The sequence below is a fragment of the Scyliorhinus canicula genome, chromosome 15 (genome assembly GCF_902713615.1).
Source record: "Scyliorhinus canicula chromosome 15, sScyCan1.1, whole genome shotgun sequence".
In the NCBI taxonomy this organism is placed as follows: Eukaryota; Metazoa; Chordata; class Chondrichthyes; order Carcharhiniformes; family Scyliorhinidae; genus Scyliorhinus; species Scyliorhinus canicula.
The window spans coordinates 82033560-82057558 of NC_052160.1; the positions used below are offsets into that span (position 1 = coordinate 82033560).

Here is a 23999-nt window from a genome sequence, read left to right on the forward strand (position 1 = left end):
CTGCTGAGTGGCTGCATGCGGTTCATGCAATACTAGCACCAATTAAAGCTAATTTGTGTTTCTTAAAGGGGAGTTGCATTCTGGCTGCAAGTGGATGGGAGACCTTCTCAGCAGGAACAAATCAGAGCAATGGAGCAACTTGTCAGAAAGAAGGGTGCTAGATTCTCGGATGCAGCATGAGTAGCAGTGGAAAAAGGGAGAGAGGTCATCTTTCACCAAAAGGCCCTTTAGACATACACTGCGAAGGCAATGAGAGCAAGGGAGCCGATGCTAGATGTCTGGCCCCAAAGTAGTCAAGTAACAAATGCATCTTTAAATGTCAACTCTAATCAAATGCACCACACCCAGTCACCCATCAACAATTTATGGCAATAGGAACTCGAGCCCAACATTCATATGCTCCTGCTCACCATCACTGCTAAAAGCCTCACCATACCTCTCCGATTCGCATACTTCCAGATAAGCAAGTGCATTACCATAACACATTGCAACATGCTAACATTCTTCCCTCTTTCTCCTCCAGGATAAGATGGCACATAACAAGAGAGAACAGCAAAGCTATCTGCAGTACCTTCATTGAAACAGAACAGTATTCCATCAGGAATGCTACAACCACTAGGGAGCACTGCACAAGAATATAAGAAATAGGAGAAAGGGTAGAACATACAGCCCATCGAGCCTGCTCCACCACGCAATACATCATAGCTGATCACGTCTTCAACTCCATTTTCCTGCCTATTCCCCACATCCCTTAATTACTGCAGACTCCAAAACTTAGCCTATCCCAGCTTTAAATTGATTCAACAATGGAGCATCCAGAACCCGGAGATGAGTTCCAAAAATTCATAACCCTTTGAATGAAGATATTTCTCCTCATCCTCAGTCCTAAATAATTGGCCCCTGATCCAGAGACAATGCAATATATTCTAGATTCCTGGCCAGCAGAAACAATCCGTACCTACTCTATCAAGCTCCCTCAGAATTTTGTACGTTTCAATGAAATTGCCTCTCATTCTTCTAAACTCCAGTGAGTAGAAGACCAATTTACTTAGCCACTCATCAAGGGACTAGTTGCATTCATGCCGGAAATGGAAATTCCCAGTGAGTAGAAGACCACCCATCAAGGGATTAGTTGCATTCATGCCGGAAATGGAAATTCCCAGTGCCAATCAAGTGAACCTTTTCTGTATTGCCTCCAATGCAAAAAATATCCTTTCTCAAATGTGGAGACCAAAACTGCACACAGTAATCCAGATGTGGCGTCACCAAAACCCTGTACAACTGTAACAAGACTTTATTCCTGTGCTCCAATCTCCACACAATAAAAGCCAACATTTTGTTTGCCTTCCTCATCAATTGCTTGCTGCACTTGCATACTAACTTTGTGTTCCTTGTGCAAGCACATCCAAGTCTCTTTGAACATCAAGTTGCACAACTTTTAAAAAATATTCTTCTTTTCTATTCTTATGACCAAAGTGAATAACTTCACACAATACTCCATCTGCCATCTTGTTGCCCACTCATCTAACCTGTTTATATCCCTTACTGTCTCTGTGCCTCTTCCCCACAGCTTACCTTTTGGTATCATCAGCAAACTTTGATATATTACTCTCTCTTCACTGAAGTCATGAATATAGACTGTAAATAGCTAAGGCCCCAGCATTGATCCTTGCGACACTTCACTATTCACTGTCTGCCAACCTCAAAGATCCATTTGTGTCCACTCTCAGCTTTCTATCTGATGACCAATTCTTTACCCATGTCCATATCTTGCCTATTAACCTTTAAGGTGGCACCTTAGTGAATGCCTTGGAAATCCAGGTGTACCACATTTACTGGTTCTCCTCCAACTACTTACATCCTCAAAACACTACTAAATTTATCAAACAGGATTTCCCTTTAGTAGAACCATGTTGACGTGTTCTAATCATACTTTGCTTTTCTCAGTACATTGTTAAAACTTCCTTGATAATAGATTCAAGCATTTTTCCATACAACTGATTTTAGACTAACTGGCCTATAGTTCTGTTTTGTGTGGATAATATTTTCTGTTGCAGCACGGTAGCATTGTGGATAGCACAGTCGCTTCACAGCTCCAGGGTCCCAGGTTCGATTCCGGCTTGGGTCACTGTCTGTGCGGAGTCTGCACATCCTCCCAGTGTGCGTGTGGGTTTCCTCCGGGTGCTCCGGTTTCCTCCCACAGTCCAAAGATGTGCAGGTTAGGTGGATTGGCCATGATAAATTGCCCTTAGTGTCCGAAATTGCCCTTAGTGTTGGGTGGGGTTACTGGGTTATGGGGATAGGGTGGAGGTGTTGACCTTGGGTAGGGTGCTCTTTCCAAGAGCCGGTGCAGACTCGATGGGCTGAATGGCCTCCTTCTGCACTGTAAATTCTATTTATGTAATTACATGATTCGGTCAAGAGAATGTTGATATAGCCAGCAATATACAGTTGAAAAAGTATGGAAGCGTACAGAAACTGTCATCTGTATATATTTTTAGGGAAACTGGAGCCTGGTGGGTGCCATGGACAGTCTGTCCAGAACAATTCCGGATGTGCCCTTCCTTCCTCCTCTTTTTCAGGTGGTTGACGGAAACCTGGTGGTAAGAGCTGTGCTCTCATGATTGTCAGGTGGTGGAGGATGCAGCAGACCACTCTGAATCACACTGCACAAGTGCTGGAGGGCTCGTCCACTCCCAATCCCAAGAGGTCCAGGCAGTGGAATGGTCATTTCAGGATGCCAATGTCCTACTCCGCCATGTAGAAACATTGTCCATGAGTGGTCTGGTGGCAGAGTGCAGTCATGAACCATATGTAGACCATATGTAGATCTTGTTTGTAAGCAACCACTCGAGTTCAATATGGTGGCCTGAGCGTGATGGGAAGGACTTACTAAGGCGGCACAGTAGCACAGTGATTAGCATTGTTGCTTCACAGCTCCAGGGTCCTAGGTTTGATTGCCGCTTGGGTCACTGTCTACGGAGTCTGCACATCCTCCCCGTGTCTGTGTGGGTTTCCTCTGGATGCTCCGGTTTTCTCCCACAGTCCAAAGATGTGCAAGTTAGGTGGGTTGGCCATGCTAAATTGCCCTTATATGTCCAAAATAGTTAGGTAGGGTTACTGGGTTATGGGGATAGGGTGGAGGTTAAGTAGGGTGCTCTATCCAAGGGCAGGTGCAGACTCGATGGGCCGAATAGCCTCCTTCTGCATTGTAAACAATTCTGTGTATGTAAACAGCACACTTGTGTTCAGAGTCGCTAAATCTCAGTGCTCTAGTCTTGATTTCATATTTAGGAATCTCAATTAATCCTAGTATGGATCCGAGAAGATTAGTTCCTCTTGCACTCAAGGCAACAAGCTCAAGCAAATATTACATTTGCAAAATAACATTTAATAATTTAAACAGGGCAGCAAGTTGGCACAGTGGTTAGCATTGTTGCCTACGGCGTTGAGGACCCGGGTTCAAATCCCGGCCCTGGGTCACTGTCCGTGTGGAGTTTGCACATTCTCCCCATGTCTGCGGGGGTTTCGCCCCCACAACCCAAAGATGTGCAGGCTAGGTGGATTGGCCACGCTAAATTGCCCCTTAATTGGAAAAAATAATTGGGTACTCTAAATTTATTTTAAAAATAAAATTTAAAAAGTTTATACGGAGACAAAAGATTGAAATAAACAGAAATCAATAAACCAGGGTGGTAGAAATATTTGACTGACCTCAGGACAAGAGAATCACTTTACAAAACCAGCATGGCAAACGCAAATATGCGAGGTCAAGGAGAACCCTACCTCATGCCCTTCTCTTAACATGCAACCAACTGAGCACAGGAGAAGCCCATCCAAAAGCACAAAAGCAAGATTAAGAGTAAACCTAAACTTGATAAAAGAAAACAAGCTAATTGCGGAGGAAGAACAGATATTGGAGAAGGGAGAGGATTAAAGAGGAAGAGTAACACAGGTAGCCTATTGACGGACGGACATACATTGCTATATGAAAAACAGGAAATGCTGGAAACTCAGACCAAGTAGCCTCTAAACAGAGTTAACGTCTAGTCCAACAAGACTCTTCTTCAGAAGGGCAGTCATACTGGACTCAAAACATTAACTCTTTCTCTCATCACAGACGCTGCCGGACTAGCTGAGCTTCTGCGGCATTTTCTGTTTTTGTTCCAGATTTCCAACATCTGCAGTATTTTGCTTTTATACTGGGCAGCAGGGTAGCATGGTGGTTAGCATAAATGCTTCACAGCTCCAGGGTCCCAGGTTCGATTCCCGGCTGTGTCACTGTCTGCACGTCCTCCCCCTGTGTGCGTGGGTTTCCTCCGGGTGCTCCGGTTTCCTCCCACAGTCCAAAGATGTGCGGGTTAGGTGGATTGGCCATGCTAAATTGCCCGTAGTGTCCTAATTAAAGTAAGGTTAAGGGGGGGGGGGGTTGTTGGGTCACGGGTATAGGTTGGATACGTGGGTTTGAGTAGGGTGATCATTGCTCGGCACAACATTGAGGGCCGAAGGGCCTGTTCTGTGCTGTACTGTTCTATGTTCTATGTATACTGTTATATACATTTCTTTATCTGAAAGGAGGCCACTATTTATTGTTGAATGCTATAATGGTGATGACCTTAGGCAATTCCTTTGAGAGACATCAGAATGGAGCACAGATTTGCCCTGTTGACAATGCAGTTGACCACCATAACACAGAACTCTTGCTGAGGTAATCCAACCTATGCAGAATTTACTTGCTATCACTATTTCACCAATATGCTTGTGGATTTCCAGTCTCACAGGGAAGCACTGGGTCATCAGGTGGGAATAGGTTGCTTAACCACCCATACCTACAACTAGGAATTTGAGAAAGGAATGTTCTGCTTGTTTATTCAGACTCCAAAATTAGCTTCAAAACATGTTGTCAAGATTGAACTGGATGACGTTCTCAACCTACAAAAGCACCAGTACAAAAAAAATAATAATTTAAGTTTGCCACAGGCATGTCCAGTATTGGTCCAAGAATGGTCTCTTACATAGTAATCATACTTAACTCCATCTCTCTCCCAGGGAGACTGACCTCGTGCTTTAATCATCATAGAGGATTTGGAATTAAAATTGTTACTGTATAAAAAAATTGAGCCTCTCAGGAGCCAGTCAGTAGTACCCTAAAAATACATGGTCCAGCACTCTTTCCTGTTGGATGTGCAGCTGGAATATTCCCTCATTACAGACACACAGCACTGACCTTCTGAATATCATTTTCCGCTCCCCTTTCACATCCAGACTGGAATCAAACAAGTGTCACAAGAAGCACGCCATAGAACCATAGAAAAGTCACACCACAGGAGGCCATTCAGCCCATCTTGTTTATGTCAGCCCGAGAACACCCAGGTGCTCTTTTTAATCCCACCTTAACACATCCAGTCCATAGCCCTATAGCTTATAGTTCTGAAGGTACAGATCCAGGTATGTTTTAAAAGCGTTCTAGAATTCTCCAAGGGAAACAATTTTATCCTGTCCGCTCTATCTCCTTCCCCTCATAATTTTGTTCACCTCAATTTTAAGTCACCCCTCAACCTTCTTTGTTCCAAGGAAAATAACCCCACCCTATCCAATCTCTCCTCATAGCTACATCTTTCTAGCCCTGGCAACATTCTTGTAAACCTCCTCTGCACTCTCTCCAGAGCAATTCCATCCTTCCTGTAACGTGGTAACCAGAACTGCACACAGTACTCCAGATGTCGCCTTACCAGTGTTTTATACACTTCCAGCATCATATCTTTACTTTTATATTCAATACCTCTCTCAATGACAGAGAGCATTCCATTTACTTTCTTTACAACCTTGTCTGCTTGAACTGCTGCCTTTAGGGACCTGTGTGCTTATACGCCAAAATCTCTCACTTCATCTAACGCTCTTAGTATATTTCCAATTATTGTGTACTCACTATAACTGTTTGACCTCCCTAAATGCACATCACACTTCTCTGTGTTAAATGCCATCTACCATTTTATCGCCCACTCCACCAACCCAGCTATATCATTTTTCAGATTATAGCCATCCTTTACACTGTCCACCACTCGGCCAATCCTTGTCATCTGCAAATTTCCCAATCGTGGTCCCTCACATTCACCTCCAAATTGTTCATAAACAACACAAACAGTAAGGGTCTCAACACCGAGCCCTGTGGAACATCACTTGAAACAATTATCCATTTGCAAAGAGCAGCCATCGACCATTACCGTTTGTTTCCTGGTACTAAGCCAACTTTTTATCTAGTTTGACATTGTCCTGTATCCCATGGGCTCTTACTCTTTTTCTTTACTTTATCAGAGTTACAAAGATAGAGCTTGGAGTGTGGACATAGGCAAACCCCTAATTCCGCACCTTCCCTGCTCCAAAAATCAATTCAAATTGAATCCAATTCATGGTCCCCACAAGAGAGACATACCAAATCCAGGCATTATACCTGATCCCACACTCATAGACATAGAAAATAAGGGCGAGAAGCAATGGGATTTTACTTTTTTGATCAATCTGCCATGTGGGGCCTTGTCAAATGCCTTGCTAAATCCTTGTACACAATATCCACTGCACTACCTTCATCAACATTTCTTGTCACTTCACCAAAGAATTCAATCAGATTTGAGGCAAGACTTCCTTTAACAAATAGAACATAGAACAGTACAGCACAGAACAGGCCCTTCGGCCCTCAATGTTGTGCCGAGCCATGATCACCCTACTCAAACCCACGTATCCACCCTATACCCGTAACCCAACAACCCCCCCTTAACCTTAACTATCCCTGACTAGTCCATGCCTTTCTATGCGACAGTTAATCCTAGCTCTCAGGATTGATTCTACTAATTTGCCCAGCAGTGATGTAAGACTAACTGGCCTATAATTGTTTGGCCAATTCTGATAACAAACTGATTAACAATCTATTCACACAGAATACTATCAGCTCCTCTCCTTTCCCTTTTGAGAATTCCCCCATTCATTAGGGTTGAAATAACAGAACCACTTTCAAACCAAGAGCGGGTACAATTATTTTACATGAAACAGGTTTTATTGTCTTCTCTTTTCCAACTTCAGTTTTATCAATCTCAGTTTTTCCTGAACCGCTAGGCATTAAACAGATTACCATGTTCTCTGAAAAATTAAATACCTCTTTTCTCTTCCTTCTGAATTCAGACTCAGAAAGACAGTCCATCAAATCTGCTGTACTTGGATTCACAGGAGCTTCTGAACATTCTCCAAATTCTGGTGTGTTAGGTACTCTGGAGTCATCAACGCCTTCGTCCAATGTTATTGCGACATGGTTTGTGGAATAATCGTGACATTCTTCCAACTCTAGTGGGCTGGGCTCCTTCGAGATAGCTGGGCATGTCTTCAATTCTGCTGGGCTAAACATTCTAGACATAGCTGCACATTCTTCAAGTGGACCAAGCTCTTTGGCCAGCTCTGGACATTCTTGGGATGCTACTGGATCAGGAACCTTCAAAGCACCTGCTCCTTCTCCTGAATCAGCTGGTCCAGCCTCTTTGAAAAGCTCTGGACACTCTCGGAATTCTGTTGGGTCATGCTCCCTAATAAGTTCTGGGCATTCCTCCAGTTCTGGCAGTCCAGGCACCCATGAGTGCTCCTCACATTTTTCCAAATCGGGTGGGTCAGGCTCCTTAGAGAGTTTCGGAATATATTTCATGGGACTTTCTGACTGACATCCTGAAGTATTAGCAAGGTCAGTCAAGGAGATTCTATCGAGGCTAACTCGGACATCAGCGTGGATTCCTGCCTTTAACAATAAGTCTTTATCCTTAGAAAACAGTAGGCCTCTTGCAGAGCTGCCCAAAAGAGAATTTGGTAACTGTTTCACAACCTGTGAAAATGAGACACAAGAATTTCAGTAAAGGAATTGCACTAGAAAACACCACATTATATTGCCCCTTAATTGGAAAAAATAGAACTGGCTACTCAATTGGGTACTCACTGAGATTGAAGTGGATTGGCCATGCTAAACTGCCCTTAGTGTTAAAAAAAAGAGTAGGTGGGGTTACTGGGATAAATGGGGATAGGGTGGAGGTGTAGGGCTTAAGTGGGATGCTCTTTCCAAGGGCCGGTGCAGATTCGATGGGCCAAATGGCCTCCTTTTGCACTGTAAATTCTATGATTCTATGAGAAGGCTGGGTAATGGTGCTAGCTGAGGTGCTTATTTAGAGAGCACACACAGACACGATGGGTCAAATGTCCTTCTTCTGCACCATAAATAATCCTATGACTCTAAATTATATCTGTGAAAATTGGATTTTTAAACTTATTTAGAACTGGATTCTGAACATTAAAAATTCCAATTACAGGGTTGGCTGATTCAACTGGATGTGTGTGTGATGGTGAATATGTTTTAAATATTTAGGTAGGGTTTCCCATGAAAGATGTTTATTATAAAGGGAAGGCTGCAAGAAGTAAGGTTTGTGCACAGGAGCAAGATTTCCAACATTTCAAACACTCTCTAAAGCTGTAGGAATTGGGCTTCCTGGGTAGACAAAAAAAACATTAAACCCTGAAAACAATTCCAGAGAAACTGGAGGGAAATTCCTCCAGTTCCACATGGCAAAGCAATCAAGGCCCTGGAAATCATAGCCTGCCTTAGATCAGTTACGGGATGACCTCATCTCAGCCAATCTTGGGGGCAGCACGGTGGTGCAGTGGGTTAGTCCTGCAGCCTCATGGCGCCGAGGTCCCAGGTTCGATCTTGGCTCTGGGTCACTGTCCGTGTGGAGTTTCCACATTCTCCCCATGTTTGCATGGGTTTCTCCCCTACAACCCGAAGATGTGCAGGTAGGTGGATTGGCCATGTTAAATTGCCCCTTAATTGGAAAAAATGAATTGGGTACTCTAAATTTATTTTAAAAATCTCAGCCAATCTCTCAATTTTTCAAAATGTTTTCACTCAGGAATCCCGATCAGCAACAACCTCACCTGCCATTTTGTTTAGGGTTTGAAAGAACACCTACTGACAATCCAATAAATCATCAGGTTTGCACTGGAATCAGTAATATGCTGAATAGAAGCTGTAACTTCCCAACTGTGCTAGATTGCACACACACAGTTGGTGGAAAAATCTAATCTAATTGAGAGATCTTTTTACATGCAGAGATTGGAAAAGAGTGGAAAGAATCTTAAATATCAGAAACATTCAAAGCGAAAGGAATTTTATTCCACTGGCAAGGTAAGGATTAATACTGATGTGAAGACAATTTCTTAAGTCCTTTGTGTAACGAGATCAACTATTTTTCAATTGGAAAGCACCACTATAAAATGCAGAATGCTGCTTAGACCAAAGCCTGAATTTGTTGCTCATTGAGCCTGCAGCCTGGGTGGGCCTGGAAGCAGGCGCATAATGTGCTTCTGGCCCCAGAACGTGACTTCTCACTGGCCGGCCAATTAATAGGCAGGTAGGTTGAAATGCTCATTGGAAAAGGCTGAGTGCTGCCGGGGAGGGTGGGCGTGGAGGGAAGGGATGGCGCGGAGGAAAGGGAGAGTACAGGCTAGCGCTTTCAATGGGCTCCCCCATGAGGGCAGCCAATGCAGAGCTGTCTCAGGAAGCTTCAGACCCCCTTGAGTATGCTCCACCATTCAATATCATGGCTGATCTGATCATAAACTCCTGCCCACCCTCGATAACCTTTCATCCCCCTTATTTATCAAGAATAGGAGAAATAGTTAAGACATTTATTCTCCAGACCACAGGAATCCAATGAAGCCTCACAATGACTGGATGGGTTTGTTGGATTGGAGGCCTTAGGGAGGGTGAAGGTACATGCATTGACATTATATGAGGAGTCCCACAGCTGTGCAATTCTTAGACACCTGGAGCAGTGTCACAAAGCTTCATTCCACAATGGTGATGATACAGAATGGAGAAAGAAAAGCTGGGGTTTCTGATTTTGTGTATTATTAAATGAGTGGATAGAAATTCAAAGGATGGGAACCAGAGAAATAGAAACCTCTAGGAGCAAAATACAAAGGAGCAATGTCCATAGCATCATAGCATTGTGTGCTAGAAGAGTGCTGTGGTCTGGGAGTTGGTGGCAGGAACAAAGTTTAATTAATCTCATAAAAAACTGAAAGGAATTGTTAATAATGGGCAAGCTTGGAAATATATCCAAGAAAGGTCATTCACAATCAAAAAATAGTACTAGATTTAGTAATGGACAATGAGCTGGAGCTAGTTTTTCCAATCAGCTAGTTATGTGATCACAATATGATCAAATTCAATCTTTGGTCAGAAAAGGAGAAAGTTATTGTGTTACTAAGATTTTGTTATGGCTAACATTTAGCAGGTCGAGTCAGATGTGGTTGAGAGCAAACTGGTCAAAACTAGTAATTGAGGAAAACAACAGAGAGAATTATTCAAAAACAAATTCAGTACATAAAAAAACAGTACATAAGGAACAAGAACTCTACGTATCAAATAAAATAAAATGAGTGAGACAAAAGAGTATACAGGAGTAGAAAGAATATAGATCCAGGGCATTGGAAGATGTACATAACCAGCAGCAAAGTAAGATCAAAACTGACAGAAGGAACGGGATAATCAAGATTAACAGGGGTATTTTACGATTATACTGAACTCAAGGGGATAGTCAAGGTTATTATGAGCCCTTCAAAACAGATGGAGTTAATATTGCGAATTAAACTCAGGAAACGGTGTCAACTTGTTAAATAATTACTTTGTCAATTTTCATAGAAGAGGATAATACATGTTATTTCAGGGAAACTAAGTGCATCAAAAATTGAAACGTACTAAAATCAACAAAGCAAGAATGGTTTTAAAAATGACATTGGAGAAAAGACATGTTGTTGAAGCTTTCCATCTTAAACGCATCAGGACAAACACAAGAATGACAAATTTCAAACAATCACAATTTATACTGAAGGACAAAAGGATGCTGATTGGTGGCAAGTCAGCTCTGATTCATCAAGAGGTTGCCATGGAGAAGGGGAGAGGTCAACAGTGAACTTTAGGCTCCACAAACTCCCGGGTAATTCAAAATAGGGCTTAGGCTCCACAAACTCCCAGGTAATTCAAAATAGGGGCAAGGCTCAAACATTTTTTTGTTTGCCTCCGCATATCATAGAATTTACAGTGCAGAATTCCATGGCCATTAAGCCCATCAAGTCTGCACCGATCCTTGGAAAGAGGACCCTGGTTAAGCCCAAGCCTCCACTCTATCACCGTAACCCAACCTAACCTTTTTCGGACACTAAGGGCAATTTATTGTAGCCAATGCACCTAACCTGCACATCTTTGGACTGTGGAAGAAAACGGGAATACCCAGAGGAAACCCATGCAAACATAGGGAGAACATGCAGACTCCGCACAGACAGTAACACAAGCCGTGAATCAAATCTGGGGTGCTGGAGCTGTGAAGCAACTGTGCTAACCACTGTGCTGCCCATATAAATGCATGTTGTTTCTATCAAGGGGAGATGAGCAACGTTACGAGACTGATTGATTATCTTAAACTGGTCGTTATAGTTACTGGCACACGGAGTCACATCAGTAGGTGCTTTGTTTTGAATTTTGCAAGCACGGGTTGGTTGAGTACGGTCTACATGCGGCCTATAATGAGCAACCAAGGGAACATGTTGTTTGATTCGATCAGCCAATCATTGGGCCGAACTGCCTATGTATCAGGCATCATGCCAGCACTGAAATTCCTACACAGTGTTGCTCAATTGCGTGAATATTGCTTCGGCAGCAGAAGACAAAGTAGACATGATGGATTTGTGCTCAAATTTTATCACGGACAAATTGGTGGCAAAACATTAAAAATACATTAATAAAGAGTGGGCAGATAAATTATATTACAGGTGAATTTGAAATCATCCATTTCGGGCCAGAAATAATATAAATTGAATGTCCTCTTTTTTAAAAAACAATAGAAAGCTAGACACAGTTGAGGTCTAAAGAGATATACGAATCTATGGACACAGATCACTAAAATGTACTGCAAGGAAAACAAAGTCAAGATCAGCCTCATCATCAGGGCGTTAGCAATGCAGAGAGGCTGAATAGACTCAGACTGTTTTCATTAGAAGAACGGAGGTCGAGGGGTGACTTAATAGAGGTCCACAAGATAGAGTGGATGGGCAGGCACTCTTTCTCAGCGTGGAGCGGTCAGTCACCAGGGGGAAATGTTTAGAGGTGATGTGCGAGGCAGGTTTTTTTTATACAGAGAGTGGCCAGGGGAGGTTGTGGAAGCAGATACATTAATGGCGTTCAAAAGGCATCTTGACAAATACATGGATCGGATGGGTATAGAACATAGAAAAATACAGCACAGAACAGGCCCTTCGGCCCACGATGTGCCGAACTTTTGTCCTAGATTAAGAACAAATTATTCTACACCCCATCATTCTACCGTAATCCATGTATCTATCCAATAGCCGCTTGAAGGTCCCTAATGTTTCCGACTCAACTACTTCCACAGGCAGTGCATTCCATGCCCCCACTACTCTCTGGGTAAAGAACCTACCTCTGATATCCACCTATATCTTCCACCATTCATCTTAAATATTTATGTCCGTTTGTAATGGTTTGTTCCACCCAGGGAAAAAATCTCGGGCTGTCCACTCTATCTATTCCCCTGATCATCTTATAAACCTCTATCAAGTTGCTCTTCATCCTTCTGCGTTCTAATGAGAAAAGGCCTAGCACTCAACCTTTCCTCTTAAGATCTACTCTCCATTCCAGGCAACATCCTGGTAAATCTCCTTTGCACCTTTTTCAAAGCTTCCACATCCTTCCTAAAATGAGGCGACCAGAACTGCACACAGTACTCCAAATGTGGCCTGACCAAGGTTTTGTACAGCTGTATCATCACCTCACGGCTCTTAAATTCAATCCCTCTGCTAATGAACGCTAGCACACCATAGGCCTTCTTCACAGCTCTATCCACTTGAGTGGCAACTTTCAAAGATCGATGAACATAGACCCCAAGATCTCTCTGCTCCTCCACATTGCTAAGAACCCCACCGTTAACTCTGTATTCCACATTCATATTTGTCCTTCCAAAATGGACAACCTCACACTTTTCAGGGTTAAACTCCATCTGCCATTTCTCAGCCCAGCTCTGCATCCTATCTATGTCTCTTTGCAGCCGACAACAGCCCTCCTCACTGTCCACAACTCCACCAATCTTCGTATCATCTACAAATTTACTGACCCACCCTTCAACTCCCTCATCCAAGTCGTTAATGAAAATCACAAATAGCAGAGGACCCAGAACTGATCCCTGTGGTACGCCACTGGTAACTGGGCTCCAGGCTGAATATTTGCCATCCATCACCACTCTCTGTCTTCTATCAGTTAGCCAGTTTGTTATCCAACTGGCCAAATTTCCCACTATCCCATGCCTCCTTACTTTCTGCATAAGCCGACCATGGGGAACCTTGTCAAATGCCTTACTAAAATCCATGTACACTACATCCACTGCTTTACCTTCATCCACGTGCTTGGTCACCTCCTCAAAGACTTCACTAAGACTTACGAGGCTAGACCTACCCCTACAAATCCGTGCTGACTATCCCTAATCAAGCAGTGTTTTTCCGGATGCTCAGAAATCCTATCCCTCAGTACTCTTTCCATTACTTTGCCTACCACCGAAGTAAGACTAACTGGCCTGTAATTCCCAGGGTTACCCCTATTCCCTTTTTTGAACAGGGGCTCGACATTCGCCACTCTCCAACCCCCTGGCACCACCCCTGTTGACAGTGAGGACGAAAAGATAATTGCCAACGGCTCTGCAATTTCATCTCTTGCTGCCCATAGAACCCTTGGATATATCCCGTCAGGCCCGGGGGACTTGTCTATCCTTCCTAACAAGTATCTCCTCGAGCTTACCAGTTTGTTTCACACTGTCCTCTCCATCAATATGGCCCCTCTCATTCGTAAATACTAAAGAAAAGTACTTGTTCAAGAACTCTCCTATCTCTTCAGATTCAATACACAATCTCCTGCTACTGATATTGATTGGACCCACCCTCGCTCTAGTCATTCTCATATATATGTAAAAGGCCTTGGGGTTTTCCTTGATTCTACCCGCCAAAGATTGTTCATACCCTCTTAGCTCTCCTAATCCCTTTTTTCAGTTCCCTCCTGGCTATCTTGTATCCCTCCAGCACCCTGTCTGAACCTTGTTTCCTCAGCCTTACATAAATCTCCTTCTTCCTCTTCACAAGACATTCAGCCTCTCGTCAACCATGGTTCCCTCACTCGACCATCTCTTCCCTGCCTGACAGGGACATACATATCAAAGACACGCAGTACCTGTTCCTTGAACAAGTTCCACATTTCAATTGTGTCCTTCCCTGAGAGTCTATGTTCCCAACTTATGCGCTTCAGTTCTTGTCTGACAGCATCGTATTTAACCTTCCCCCAATTGTAAATCTTGCCCTGTTGTACGCACCTACCCCTCTCCATTATTAAAGTGAAAGTCACAGAATTGTGGTCACTATCTCCAAAATGCTCCCCCACTAACAAATCTATCACTTGCCCTGGTTCATTACCAAGTACCAAATCTAATATGGCCTCCCCTCTGGTCGGACAATCTACATACTGTGTTAGAAAAGCTTTCTGGACACACTGCACAAACACCACACCATCCAAACTATTTGATCTAAAGAGTTTCCACTCAATGTTTGGGAAGTTGAAGACACCCATGACTACTACACCATGACTTCTGCAGCTTTCCAAAATCTGTTTCCCAATCTGTTCCTCCACATCTCTGCTGCTATTGGGGGGCCTACAGAAAACTCCCAACAAGGTGACGGCTCCTTTCCTATTTCTGACTTCGACCCATATTACCTCAGGAGGCAGATCCTCTGGTACTACCTTTCTGCAGCTGTTATGCTATCTCTAATTAACAGTGCCACCCCCCCCCCCCCCCCCACCACCTCTTTTACCACCCTCCCTAATCTTATTGAAACATCTCTAACCAGGAACCTCCAACGACCATTTCTGCCCCTCTTCTATCCAAGTTTCCGTGATGGCCACCACATCATAGTCCCAAGTACCGATCCGTGCCTTAAGTTCACCCACCTCATTCCTGATGCTTCTTGCGTTGAAGTATACACACTTCACCCCATCTCCGTGCCTGCAAGTACTCCCCTTTGTCAGTGTTATCTTCCCCACTGCCTCACTACACGCTTTGGCGTCCTGAATACCAGCTTCCTTAGTTGCTGGACTACAAATCCGGTTCCCATTCCCCTGCCAAATTAGTTTAAACCCTCCCGAAGATTACGAGAAAACCTCCCTCCCAGGATATTGGTGCCCCGCTGGTTCGGATGCAACCCGTCCTGCTTGTACAGGTCCCACCTTCCCCAGAATGCGCTCCAATTATCCAAATATCTGAAGCCCTCCCTCCTCCACCATTCCTGCAGCCATGTGTTCAACTGCACTCTCTCCCTATTCCTAGCCTCGCTATCACGTGGCACCGGCAACAAACCAGAGATGACAACTCTGTCTGTCCTGTCTTTTAACTTCCAGCCTAACTCCCTAAACTCGTTTATTACATCCACACCCCTTTTCCTACCTACGTCGTTGGTACCAATGTACACCACGACTTCTGACTGCTCACCCTCCCCACTTAAGGATCTTGAAGACATGATCCGAGACATCCCTGGCCCTGGCACCCGGGAGGCAACATACCTTCCGGAGTCTCGCTCGCGACCACAGAATCTCCAATCTATTCTCCTAACCATTGAGTCTCATACTGGGCTAAATCGCTGGCTTTTAAAGCAGACCAGGGCAGGCCAGCAGCACGGTTCAATTCCCGTACCAGCCTCCCCGAACAGGCGCCGGAATGTGGCGACTAGGGGCTTTTCACAGTAACTTCATTGAAGCCTACTCGTGACAATAAGCGATTTTCTTTTCATTTCATTATTGCTTTTATATTCTCCCCCCTTCCCTTCTGAGCCCGAGCCAGACTCTGTGCCAGAGACCTAGCCGCTCGGGCCTTGCCCCAGTAGGTCATCCCCACCCCAACAGCATCCAAAACGGTATACTTGTTATGAAGGGGAACGGCCACGAGTGATCCCTGCACTGTCTGCCCGTTTGTTTTCTTTCCCCTGACTGCAACCCAGCTACTCGTGTCCTGTACCTTGGGTGTGGCTACCTCCCTGTAACTCTTCTCTATCACCCCCTCTGCCTCCCGGATGATCCGAAGTTCATCCAGGTCCAGCTCTAGTTCCCTAACACAGTCTCGGTGGAGCTGGAGTTGGGTGCACTTCCCGCAGGTATAATCAGTAGGGACACCGGTGGTATCCCTCACCACCCACATCCTACAGGAGCATGCAACTGCCTTAGCCTCCATCCCCTCTTATCGTGCAGAATATAGCTGCACTGTGGACCAACTGGAACTCCACCCTCTGACTCTGCTCCCAGTCAGCTGCAGTCTCTGTAAACTCCCGGCTCCCTTCACACTCTGAGGAAATGTAGGAAATGAAATGAAAGGAGCACCTTACTCCCTCCTCACCAAACTCACACTATAACACTCAAATGCACCCAAATTCAGCACTCCCTCAGTCACCAGACTCACTATAGCACTCAAATACACCCAAATTCAGCACTCAGTGCAAACAAAGTCTGTACTGTAGCTAGCTCAGATTTATACGGTGACTCTAGCCTCTGAAAACTGACCTAATCTAATTAACTAATTGACTAGCTCCAGCTGCAATTAGAACCTTCGTTTAAAGCTGATTGAAAATTCACCTTCTTCTCAACCAAACAGTATCGAGGGATATGGCACAAGGAATTTATAAGGGTATTGGCCAAGGGTGGTATCATAACCGGTACAGGCTTGGAGGGCCGAAGGGCCTGTTCCTGTGCTGTATTGTTCTTTGTTCTATCACTTGAATCTATCCATTCCAACATCATGTCAGCCAATCTACTGCTGTGTTATGATCAATCTCCAAACCCATTAACAGGTCAGAGGCAGATTATTTCAAATTTATTTCAAAAGTTCCCAGCAGGTGGCACTCCAAGTCCATTCATGTGCAACACTCAATTCTGCAAGGAACATTTTTAATATTGTATCGCCATTGTGATGATTTTCCTCACAGTTGAAATGGGAGTGAAGCTACCCAAGCTAGTTCAATCAACAAAGTATCACTGAAAGCAGTAATCTTATTACAAGTGGCGGCACGGTGGCACAGTGGTTAGCACAGCCGCCCCACAGCATTAGGGAACCGGGTTCAATTCTAGCCTTGGGTGACTGTCTGTGTGGAGTTTGCATGTTCTTCCCGTGTCTCCGTGGGTTTCCTCCGGGTGCTCCGGTTTCCTCCCACAGTAAAACATGTACTGGTTAGATGGATTGGCCATGCTAAATTCACCCTTCGGGTTTTAAAGTTAGGTGGTGTTAGGAGGATAGGGCGGTGGAGTGGGTCTAGGTAGGGTGCACGTCACAATTCGATGGGCCGAATGGCACTTGGATTCTGTTCTGTTCCAAGTCATAAAAGCACTCAATTCTCATTTAATGCAGTTCAGATACCTTGGGCCACCAAGTCAACACCCTCCACTTCATTTTGATTGGCATGCATCATTCTCTAGTGATAATGGTTATTTGCCCAGGCTCTTATTACACACAATGCTAAATAGACAGAAACTAGGGATTGCTGAACAAGCACACCACCAATATAATACGCTCCCACTATAAGCAAAAGTTCAGAACTATGATCAGTAGCTGTATGCTTCCCTGGCCCATATATGCATGTTAGATAATTGTTTTCAAAGCTTTTCACCTCTTGTGCCAGATCCAATCCATTCTCAGCTGGATGCAGACTTGCCTCACAGACACCCATAGCCATTACCTGAGGGTTATCTAAGCAGTCATTTTGCTTTACAGCATGTTCCTGTCCTTTTGTGTCAAGTTCACAGCTCATTTCAGGTGTACTGACATCATGTTTTGTGCTTGCAGTGCGAAGTGAACGTTGACTGGTCTCCATCCACTGTTCCACCTGTTTTTCCTCAGCAAGAAGCACCTTTGCTTCACGTGATCCTGATTGCCTTCGAGAGAGCTTCCCTTTGTCTGCACCAGTGGGAATTTCAATGCCTTTTTGGGCCAAGAAGTATAGTTGTCCATTGAACAGAAGCAGCGCATTTTCTTTGAATGAACTCCCCCCAACCTTGCTATCTAATGGGCTGCTGGAATAAGCCTTCAACAAACTATCCATGTTAACCCCTTTGCTTGCTGCTTCACGAACGTCTTCAGGACCTGAGAAGCCAGGTTGTTGCAAAATTTTACAGAAACAGGGGTTGGGGTAGTAACAGCTTCTTTTCCTGCCTTGTTCATTTTGCCATCTTGTCTGCCTGAAGAAGGTCCCTTGCTCGGCACTTTGGCCACTGGTGAGGTGGTGGGTGTTTCCTGAACTGAATCAGTTGCTCCTCTAGCCCCACGGATCAATGACGATGGTTTGGGCATCAAAGGCAAGAGGCGTTTGGCCTCAGTCACCTTAACTGGGTTCACCGGGCAGATGTAAATGGCAGTGGTGGGTTTGCTGCAATCACCGCCCTTGGGCATGTTACGGGAACCTCCGAAGATTTTCTGCTGAACTGCCAGAGGCAAAGAGAAAGTGGAGATGCAGCGAACCTCAGCGTTGATGGGGATTTGGATGTAGGTCCCAGGACTTGCCACACTCTGTGCCATCACCGTGCCTGTGGTAGGGCAAGGACTGGCAGCCGAACCGCTTGCAGGAGAGCCAACAGAAGAGTGCACTTGTGCAGCAGCATTGGCAAGGCCGCTGGCAGAGGGCCTGGGAGTATGCGCTGTCTGGGCTTGAGGACCAAGCTGGTTTTGGTTCATAACTCTGACAGATCCAGCCAGCTGGGAAGAGGCTTGCAATGGCAACTGATAGTTGGTGTGTGCTTCCCAAAAACCTTCTACTCAACACAGTCCGGAGGGCTGGCTTCAGGCAACTTGGCGTCAAGCAGCACAAGGAACGACAGTCTCTAAACACAAGGTGCTGAACAGTGGCTCCAGGTCCTGAAAACACAAAAAGGATATTAATTGCAGGTAATAACTCAAATAAATTAACTTTATTAAGTTGGGGGGGGGGGGGGGGGGGGGAAAGAGAGAATGTGTTGAATTTACAATGAATCAAAGGTCAAACAATTCAGGTTAGAGTAGGAGCAAGCATAAAAACTTCTCTCAAATAGACCCATCCAAAAACTTGCCACCATCTCCCATCCACATAAACTTTGTTGTCACCTAACTCAGCAGTATTATAACAATGGTTCTCAAATGACAGACACAACTTACATAAGTTTGTGTCTCAAAGCACAGCTAGTTTATACAAAACAGAGTCTAGGTCAGGGGGCGGCCCCCCGGGGAACGGGGCCCCGGGCGGCCCCCCGGGGAACGGGGCCCCGGGCGGCCCCCCGGGGAACGGGGCACCGGGCGGCCCCCCGGGGAACGGGGCCCCGGGCGGCCCCCCGGGGAACGGGGCCCCGGGCGGCCCCCCGGGGAACGGGGCCCCGGGCGGCCCCCCGGGGAACGGGGCACCGGGCGGCCCCCCGGGGAACGGGGCACCGGGCGGCCCCCCGGGGAACGGGGCACCGGGCGGCCCCCCGGGGAACGGGGCACCGGGCGGCCCCCCGGGGAACGGGGCACCGGGCGGCCCCCCGGGGAACGGGGCACCGGGCGGCCCCCCGGGGAACGGGGCACCGGGCGGCCCCCCGGGGAACGGGGCACCGGGCGGCCCCCCGGGGAACGGGGCACCGGGCGGCCCCCCGGGGAACGGGGCACCGGGCGGCCCCCGGGGAACGGGGCACCGGGCGGCCCCCCGGGGAACGGGGCACCGGGCGGCCCCCCGGGGAACGGGGCACCGGGCGGCCCCCCGGGGAACGGGGCACCGGGCGGCCCCCCGGGGAACGGGGCACCGGGCGGCCCCCCGGGGCCCGGGGCACGGGGCGGCCCCCCGGGGCCCGGGGCACGGGGCGGCCCACCGGGGCCCGTGCGGCCCACCGGGGCCGGGGCACGGGGCGGTTGCGGAGTGCAGGGAATTGGGGGCTCCGGGGTGGTTAGGGAACAGGGGGCCGGGAGTGGGCAAGCAATGGGGTCTCCGGGGGGGGGTACTGGAAGGGCTCCGGAGATGGCAGGCAATTGGAAGGATTGGGGAGGGACCAGGAGGGGGCAATGGATTGGGGTGTCCCAGCAGGGAGGCAGGGGATTGGGGGCCGGGAGGGGGCAGGGGATGCCTGGGAGGGGGCAGAGACTGTGGGTGAGGTCCCGGGAGGGGGCAGGGAATTGCAAGGGTCAGAGGGGGCACGTGATTGGGGGGGGCCCTGTGAGGAGGCAGGAGATTGGGGGGTGGTGGGGTGGGGCGGGGGGCAGATACTTTAGTTCACCAAAGATAATTCGGGGGTCCGGGTGGCGGGGCAGCGGATTGGGGGCAGACAACGTGGGGATGCCCAGGAGTGGGGAGGTATTTGGAGAGGCCCGGGTGGCGGCAGGCACTTGGGGGGGCCACGGGAGGTCGCGGAGAGCAGGGGGGGTAGGGAATTGAGGGCTTGGGAGTGGGGGGGTTAGGGAAAAGGGGTCAGCAGTGGGCAATTAACGGGGGTTCCGGGGGGGGGGGGGGGGGGGGGGGTGAATGGAAGGGCTCCGAGAGAGGGCAGGGAACTGGAAGGAGCCCCGGGCGGAGATGGGGTTTGGGGGAGCCAGGGAGAGGGGCAGATAAGTGGAGGGGGCGGGAGGGGACAGAGAATTGGGGGGGCCCGGGAGGGGGCAGTGAATTGGGAGGGCCCGGGAGGGAGCAGAGAAGTGGGGGAGCCCGGGAGGGGGCAGAGAAGTGGGGGGGCCCGGGAGGGGGCAGGAATACAACACTAAATAATCCTTAATGACTTCTCGGACAACATCCAGAAGACAAAAGAAACAGCTTTTAACAGAAGCACATTAGGTTTACATTAACTACTGAGAACATTTAGAATTCTGAATTCACCAAATGATCAAGAGATAGTCTTTTCCTGGCAGAGGGGTCAACAGTACAACTGCTCTGTCTGGCTTCAGCTCCAACACTGAAACTGAAACCAAAAACACATCCTGCAGCAAACAGCCTAAAATGAAAGTAAAAAGCTGACAGATTGCCTCGTTCCACCCACATTCTGACATCATTGATAAACATCCATTTCTTAAACACCCATTTCTTAAAGGTACTCCCATAATCGACGATGATAATTCTTTCTCATGCTGCATTTGTTTAATTTGTAATTGAATTTGAGCCATTTCCAATGAGTCAAACTGTATGTCAGACAACTTTAAATGCTTAGCCACCGCCATAATTACCTCATCTTTTCACATTTTGTCAGGTAATGTTAACTGCAATGTTTTTGCCAAATCTAACAGTCTGCTTTTAGTCTCTGTCCGTCAGGTACTGCGTGCGACCGTCTCCACCCCCAAAAACTTCTGAAAGAGCTTCTGAAAGAGCCATTGTCCACAACACACTCCCTACTTAAACTAGAATACCACACCTGAAAAGCAACCACAATATGCTCACCCCTCACTGTCTTTAAGTTCACTAAGCCAATCCAATCGTCTTTTATCCCGGACGAGTCCCCAATTTGTTATGGGCCAGGGTTTAGAGAACCCCAAAGTGGATCATGGAGTTTACCTGATCCACAACTTTTAATAGATTGTAGTTTGGGAAGCACACGGCCCACTCTACATGTGTGGTACAGCAGAAATGGAAAAATACTTTTTAAAAGGAAAACAATGTTTATTCTATGAATTCAAGTTTAAGACATACAGTAAATAGCTTAGCAACCATCAATTCAAATACAACCCCCAAAGAATACAACACTAAGTAATCCTTAATAACTTCCCAACTTCCAGAAGACAAAAAAAACCTTTTAGCAGATGCACATTTGGTTTACATTCCCTGCTGAGAACATTTATAATTCTGAATTCACCAAATGATCAAGAGATAGTCTTTTCATGACATAGAGATCCACAGTACACCTGCTCAGTCTTGCTTCAGTTCCAACACTGAAACCAAAAACAAAAACACACCCTGCAGCAAACAGCCTAAAACGAAAGTACAAAGCTGGCAGACAGCCAAGCTCCACCGACACTCATAAATCACTGATAAACACCCATTTCTTCAAGATACTCTCACATGACAGGTCCCAGAGCGGGGGCAGGCGACGGGCGAAGTCACAGAGCGGGGGCAGGCGACGGGCGAGGTCCCAGAGCGGGGGCAGGCGACGGGCGAGGTCCCAGAGCGGGGGCAGGCGACGGGCGAGGTCCCAGAGCGGGGGCAGGCGACGGGCGAGGTCCCAGAGCGGGGGCAGGCGACGGGCGAGGTCCCAGAGCGGGGGCAGGCGACGGGCGAGGTCCCAGAGCGGGGGCAGGCGACGGGCGAGGTCCCAGAGCGGGGGCAGGCGACGGGCGAGGTCCCAGAGCGGGGGCAGGCGACGGGCGAGGTCCCAGAGCGGGGGCAGGCGACGGGCGAGGTCCCAGAGCGGGGCAGGCGATGGGCGATGTCCCAGAATGGAGGGGTGGGAGCTGGGAATGGAGGGCTCAGTTAGGGCAGGGACGGGGGGGGGGGGGGGGGGGGGGGGGGGCCTCCCAGAGTGGGGGCAGGGACTTGGGGACAGGGGGCAGAGTAGGGGCAGGGACTTTGGGGTGGCGGGGGGGCAGGGACAGTGGGGGTCGGGGGGGGGCAGGGACTGGGGCGGGGGCAGGGATTGGGGAAGGGCCCGGAGTGCGGGCAGGGACTGGGGGAAGGCCCAGAGCAGGGGCAGTCACTGGGGGAGGGCCCAGAGTGGGGGCAGAGACTGGGGGAGGGCCAGGAGTGGGGGCAGAGACTGGGGGAGGGCCCGGAGTGGGGCAAGGACTGGGGGAGGGCCCGGAGTGGGGCAAGGACTGGGGGAGGGCCCAGAGTGGGGCAAGGACTGGGGGAGGGCCCAGAGTGGGGCAAGGAGTGGGGGAGGGCCCAGAGTGGGTCAAGGAATGGGCGAGGCCCCAGAGCAGGGGCAGGCGACGGGCAAGGTCCCAGAGCAGGAGCAGGCGACGGGCAAGGTCCCAGAGCGGGGGCAGGCGGCGGACAAGGTCCCAGAGCGGGGGCAGGCGACGGGCGAGGGCCCAGAGCGGGGGCAGGCGACGGGCGAGGGCCCAGAGTGTGGGCAGGCGACGGCCCAGAGTGGGGGCAGGGACTGGGGGAGGGCCCAGAGAGGGGGCAGGCGATGGGCGAGGTCCCAGAGCGGGGGCAGGCGATGGGCGAGGTCCCAGAGCGGGGGCAGGCGACGGGCGAGGTCCCAGAGCGGGGGCAGGCGACGGGCGAGGTCCCAGAGCGGGGGCAGGCGACGGGCGAGGTTCCAGAGCGGGGGCAGGCGACGGGCGAGGGCCCAGAGCGGGGGCAGGCGACGGGCGAGGGACCAGAGCGGGGGCAGGCGACGGGCGAGGGCCCAGAGCGGGGGCAGGCGACGGGCAAGGTCCCAGAGCGGGGGCAGGCGATGGGCGAGGTCCCAGAGTGGGGGCAGGCGACGGGCGAGGTCCCAGAGCGGGGGTAGGTGACGGGCGAGGGCCCAGAGCGGGGGCAGGCGACGGGCGAGGCCCCAGAGCGGGGGCAGGCGAAGGGCGAGGTCCCAGAGCGGGGGCAGGCGAAGGGCGAGGTCCCAGAGTGGGGGCAGGCGACGGGTGAGGTCCCAGAGTGGGGGCAGGCCATGGGCGAGGTCCCGGAGCGGGGCAGGCGATTGGCGAGGTCCCGGAGCGGGGCAGGGATTGGAGGGGTGGGAGCTGGGAATGGAGGGGTGGGAATTGGGAATGGTGTGGTGGAGCTGGGAATGGAGGGCTCAGTTGGGGCAGGGACTGAGGGGGGGGGGACTCCCAGAGTGGAGGCAGGGACTTGGGGGGGGGGGGGGGGGGGGGGGGCAGAGTAGGGGCAGGGACTTTGGCGGTCCGGGGGGCAGAGACTGTGGGGGTCAGGGGGGGCCAGGGACTGGGGAGGGGGGGGGG

The 23999-nt window shown here is 48.8% G+C and overlaps 1 protein-coding gene across 3 annotated transcripts in view; it reads right to left on the reverse strand.

The window, feature by feature from the left end:
* The window catches only part of LOC119978415, a 34314-nt gene that overhangs the window by 7444 nt on the left and 2871 nt on the right, over positions 1-23999 (reverse strand). For 2 of the 3 annotated variants that reach the window (XM_038820047.1, XM_038820046.1), the window contains exons 2-3: positions 17788-19028; positions 7151-7861 (exon numbers count right to left, since the gene is read on the reverse strand). In XM_038820047.1, the coding sequence (XP_038675975.1) occupies positions 7151-7861; positions 17788-18219 (1143 nt within the window). In that variant the 5' untranslated portion in view covers positions 18220-19028. The remainder of the gene's footprint in view (positions 1-7150; positions 7862-17787; positions 19029-23999) is intronic. The other variant, XM_038820048.1, reaches the window with a different exon arrangement.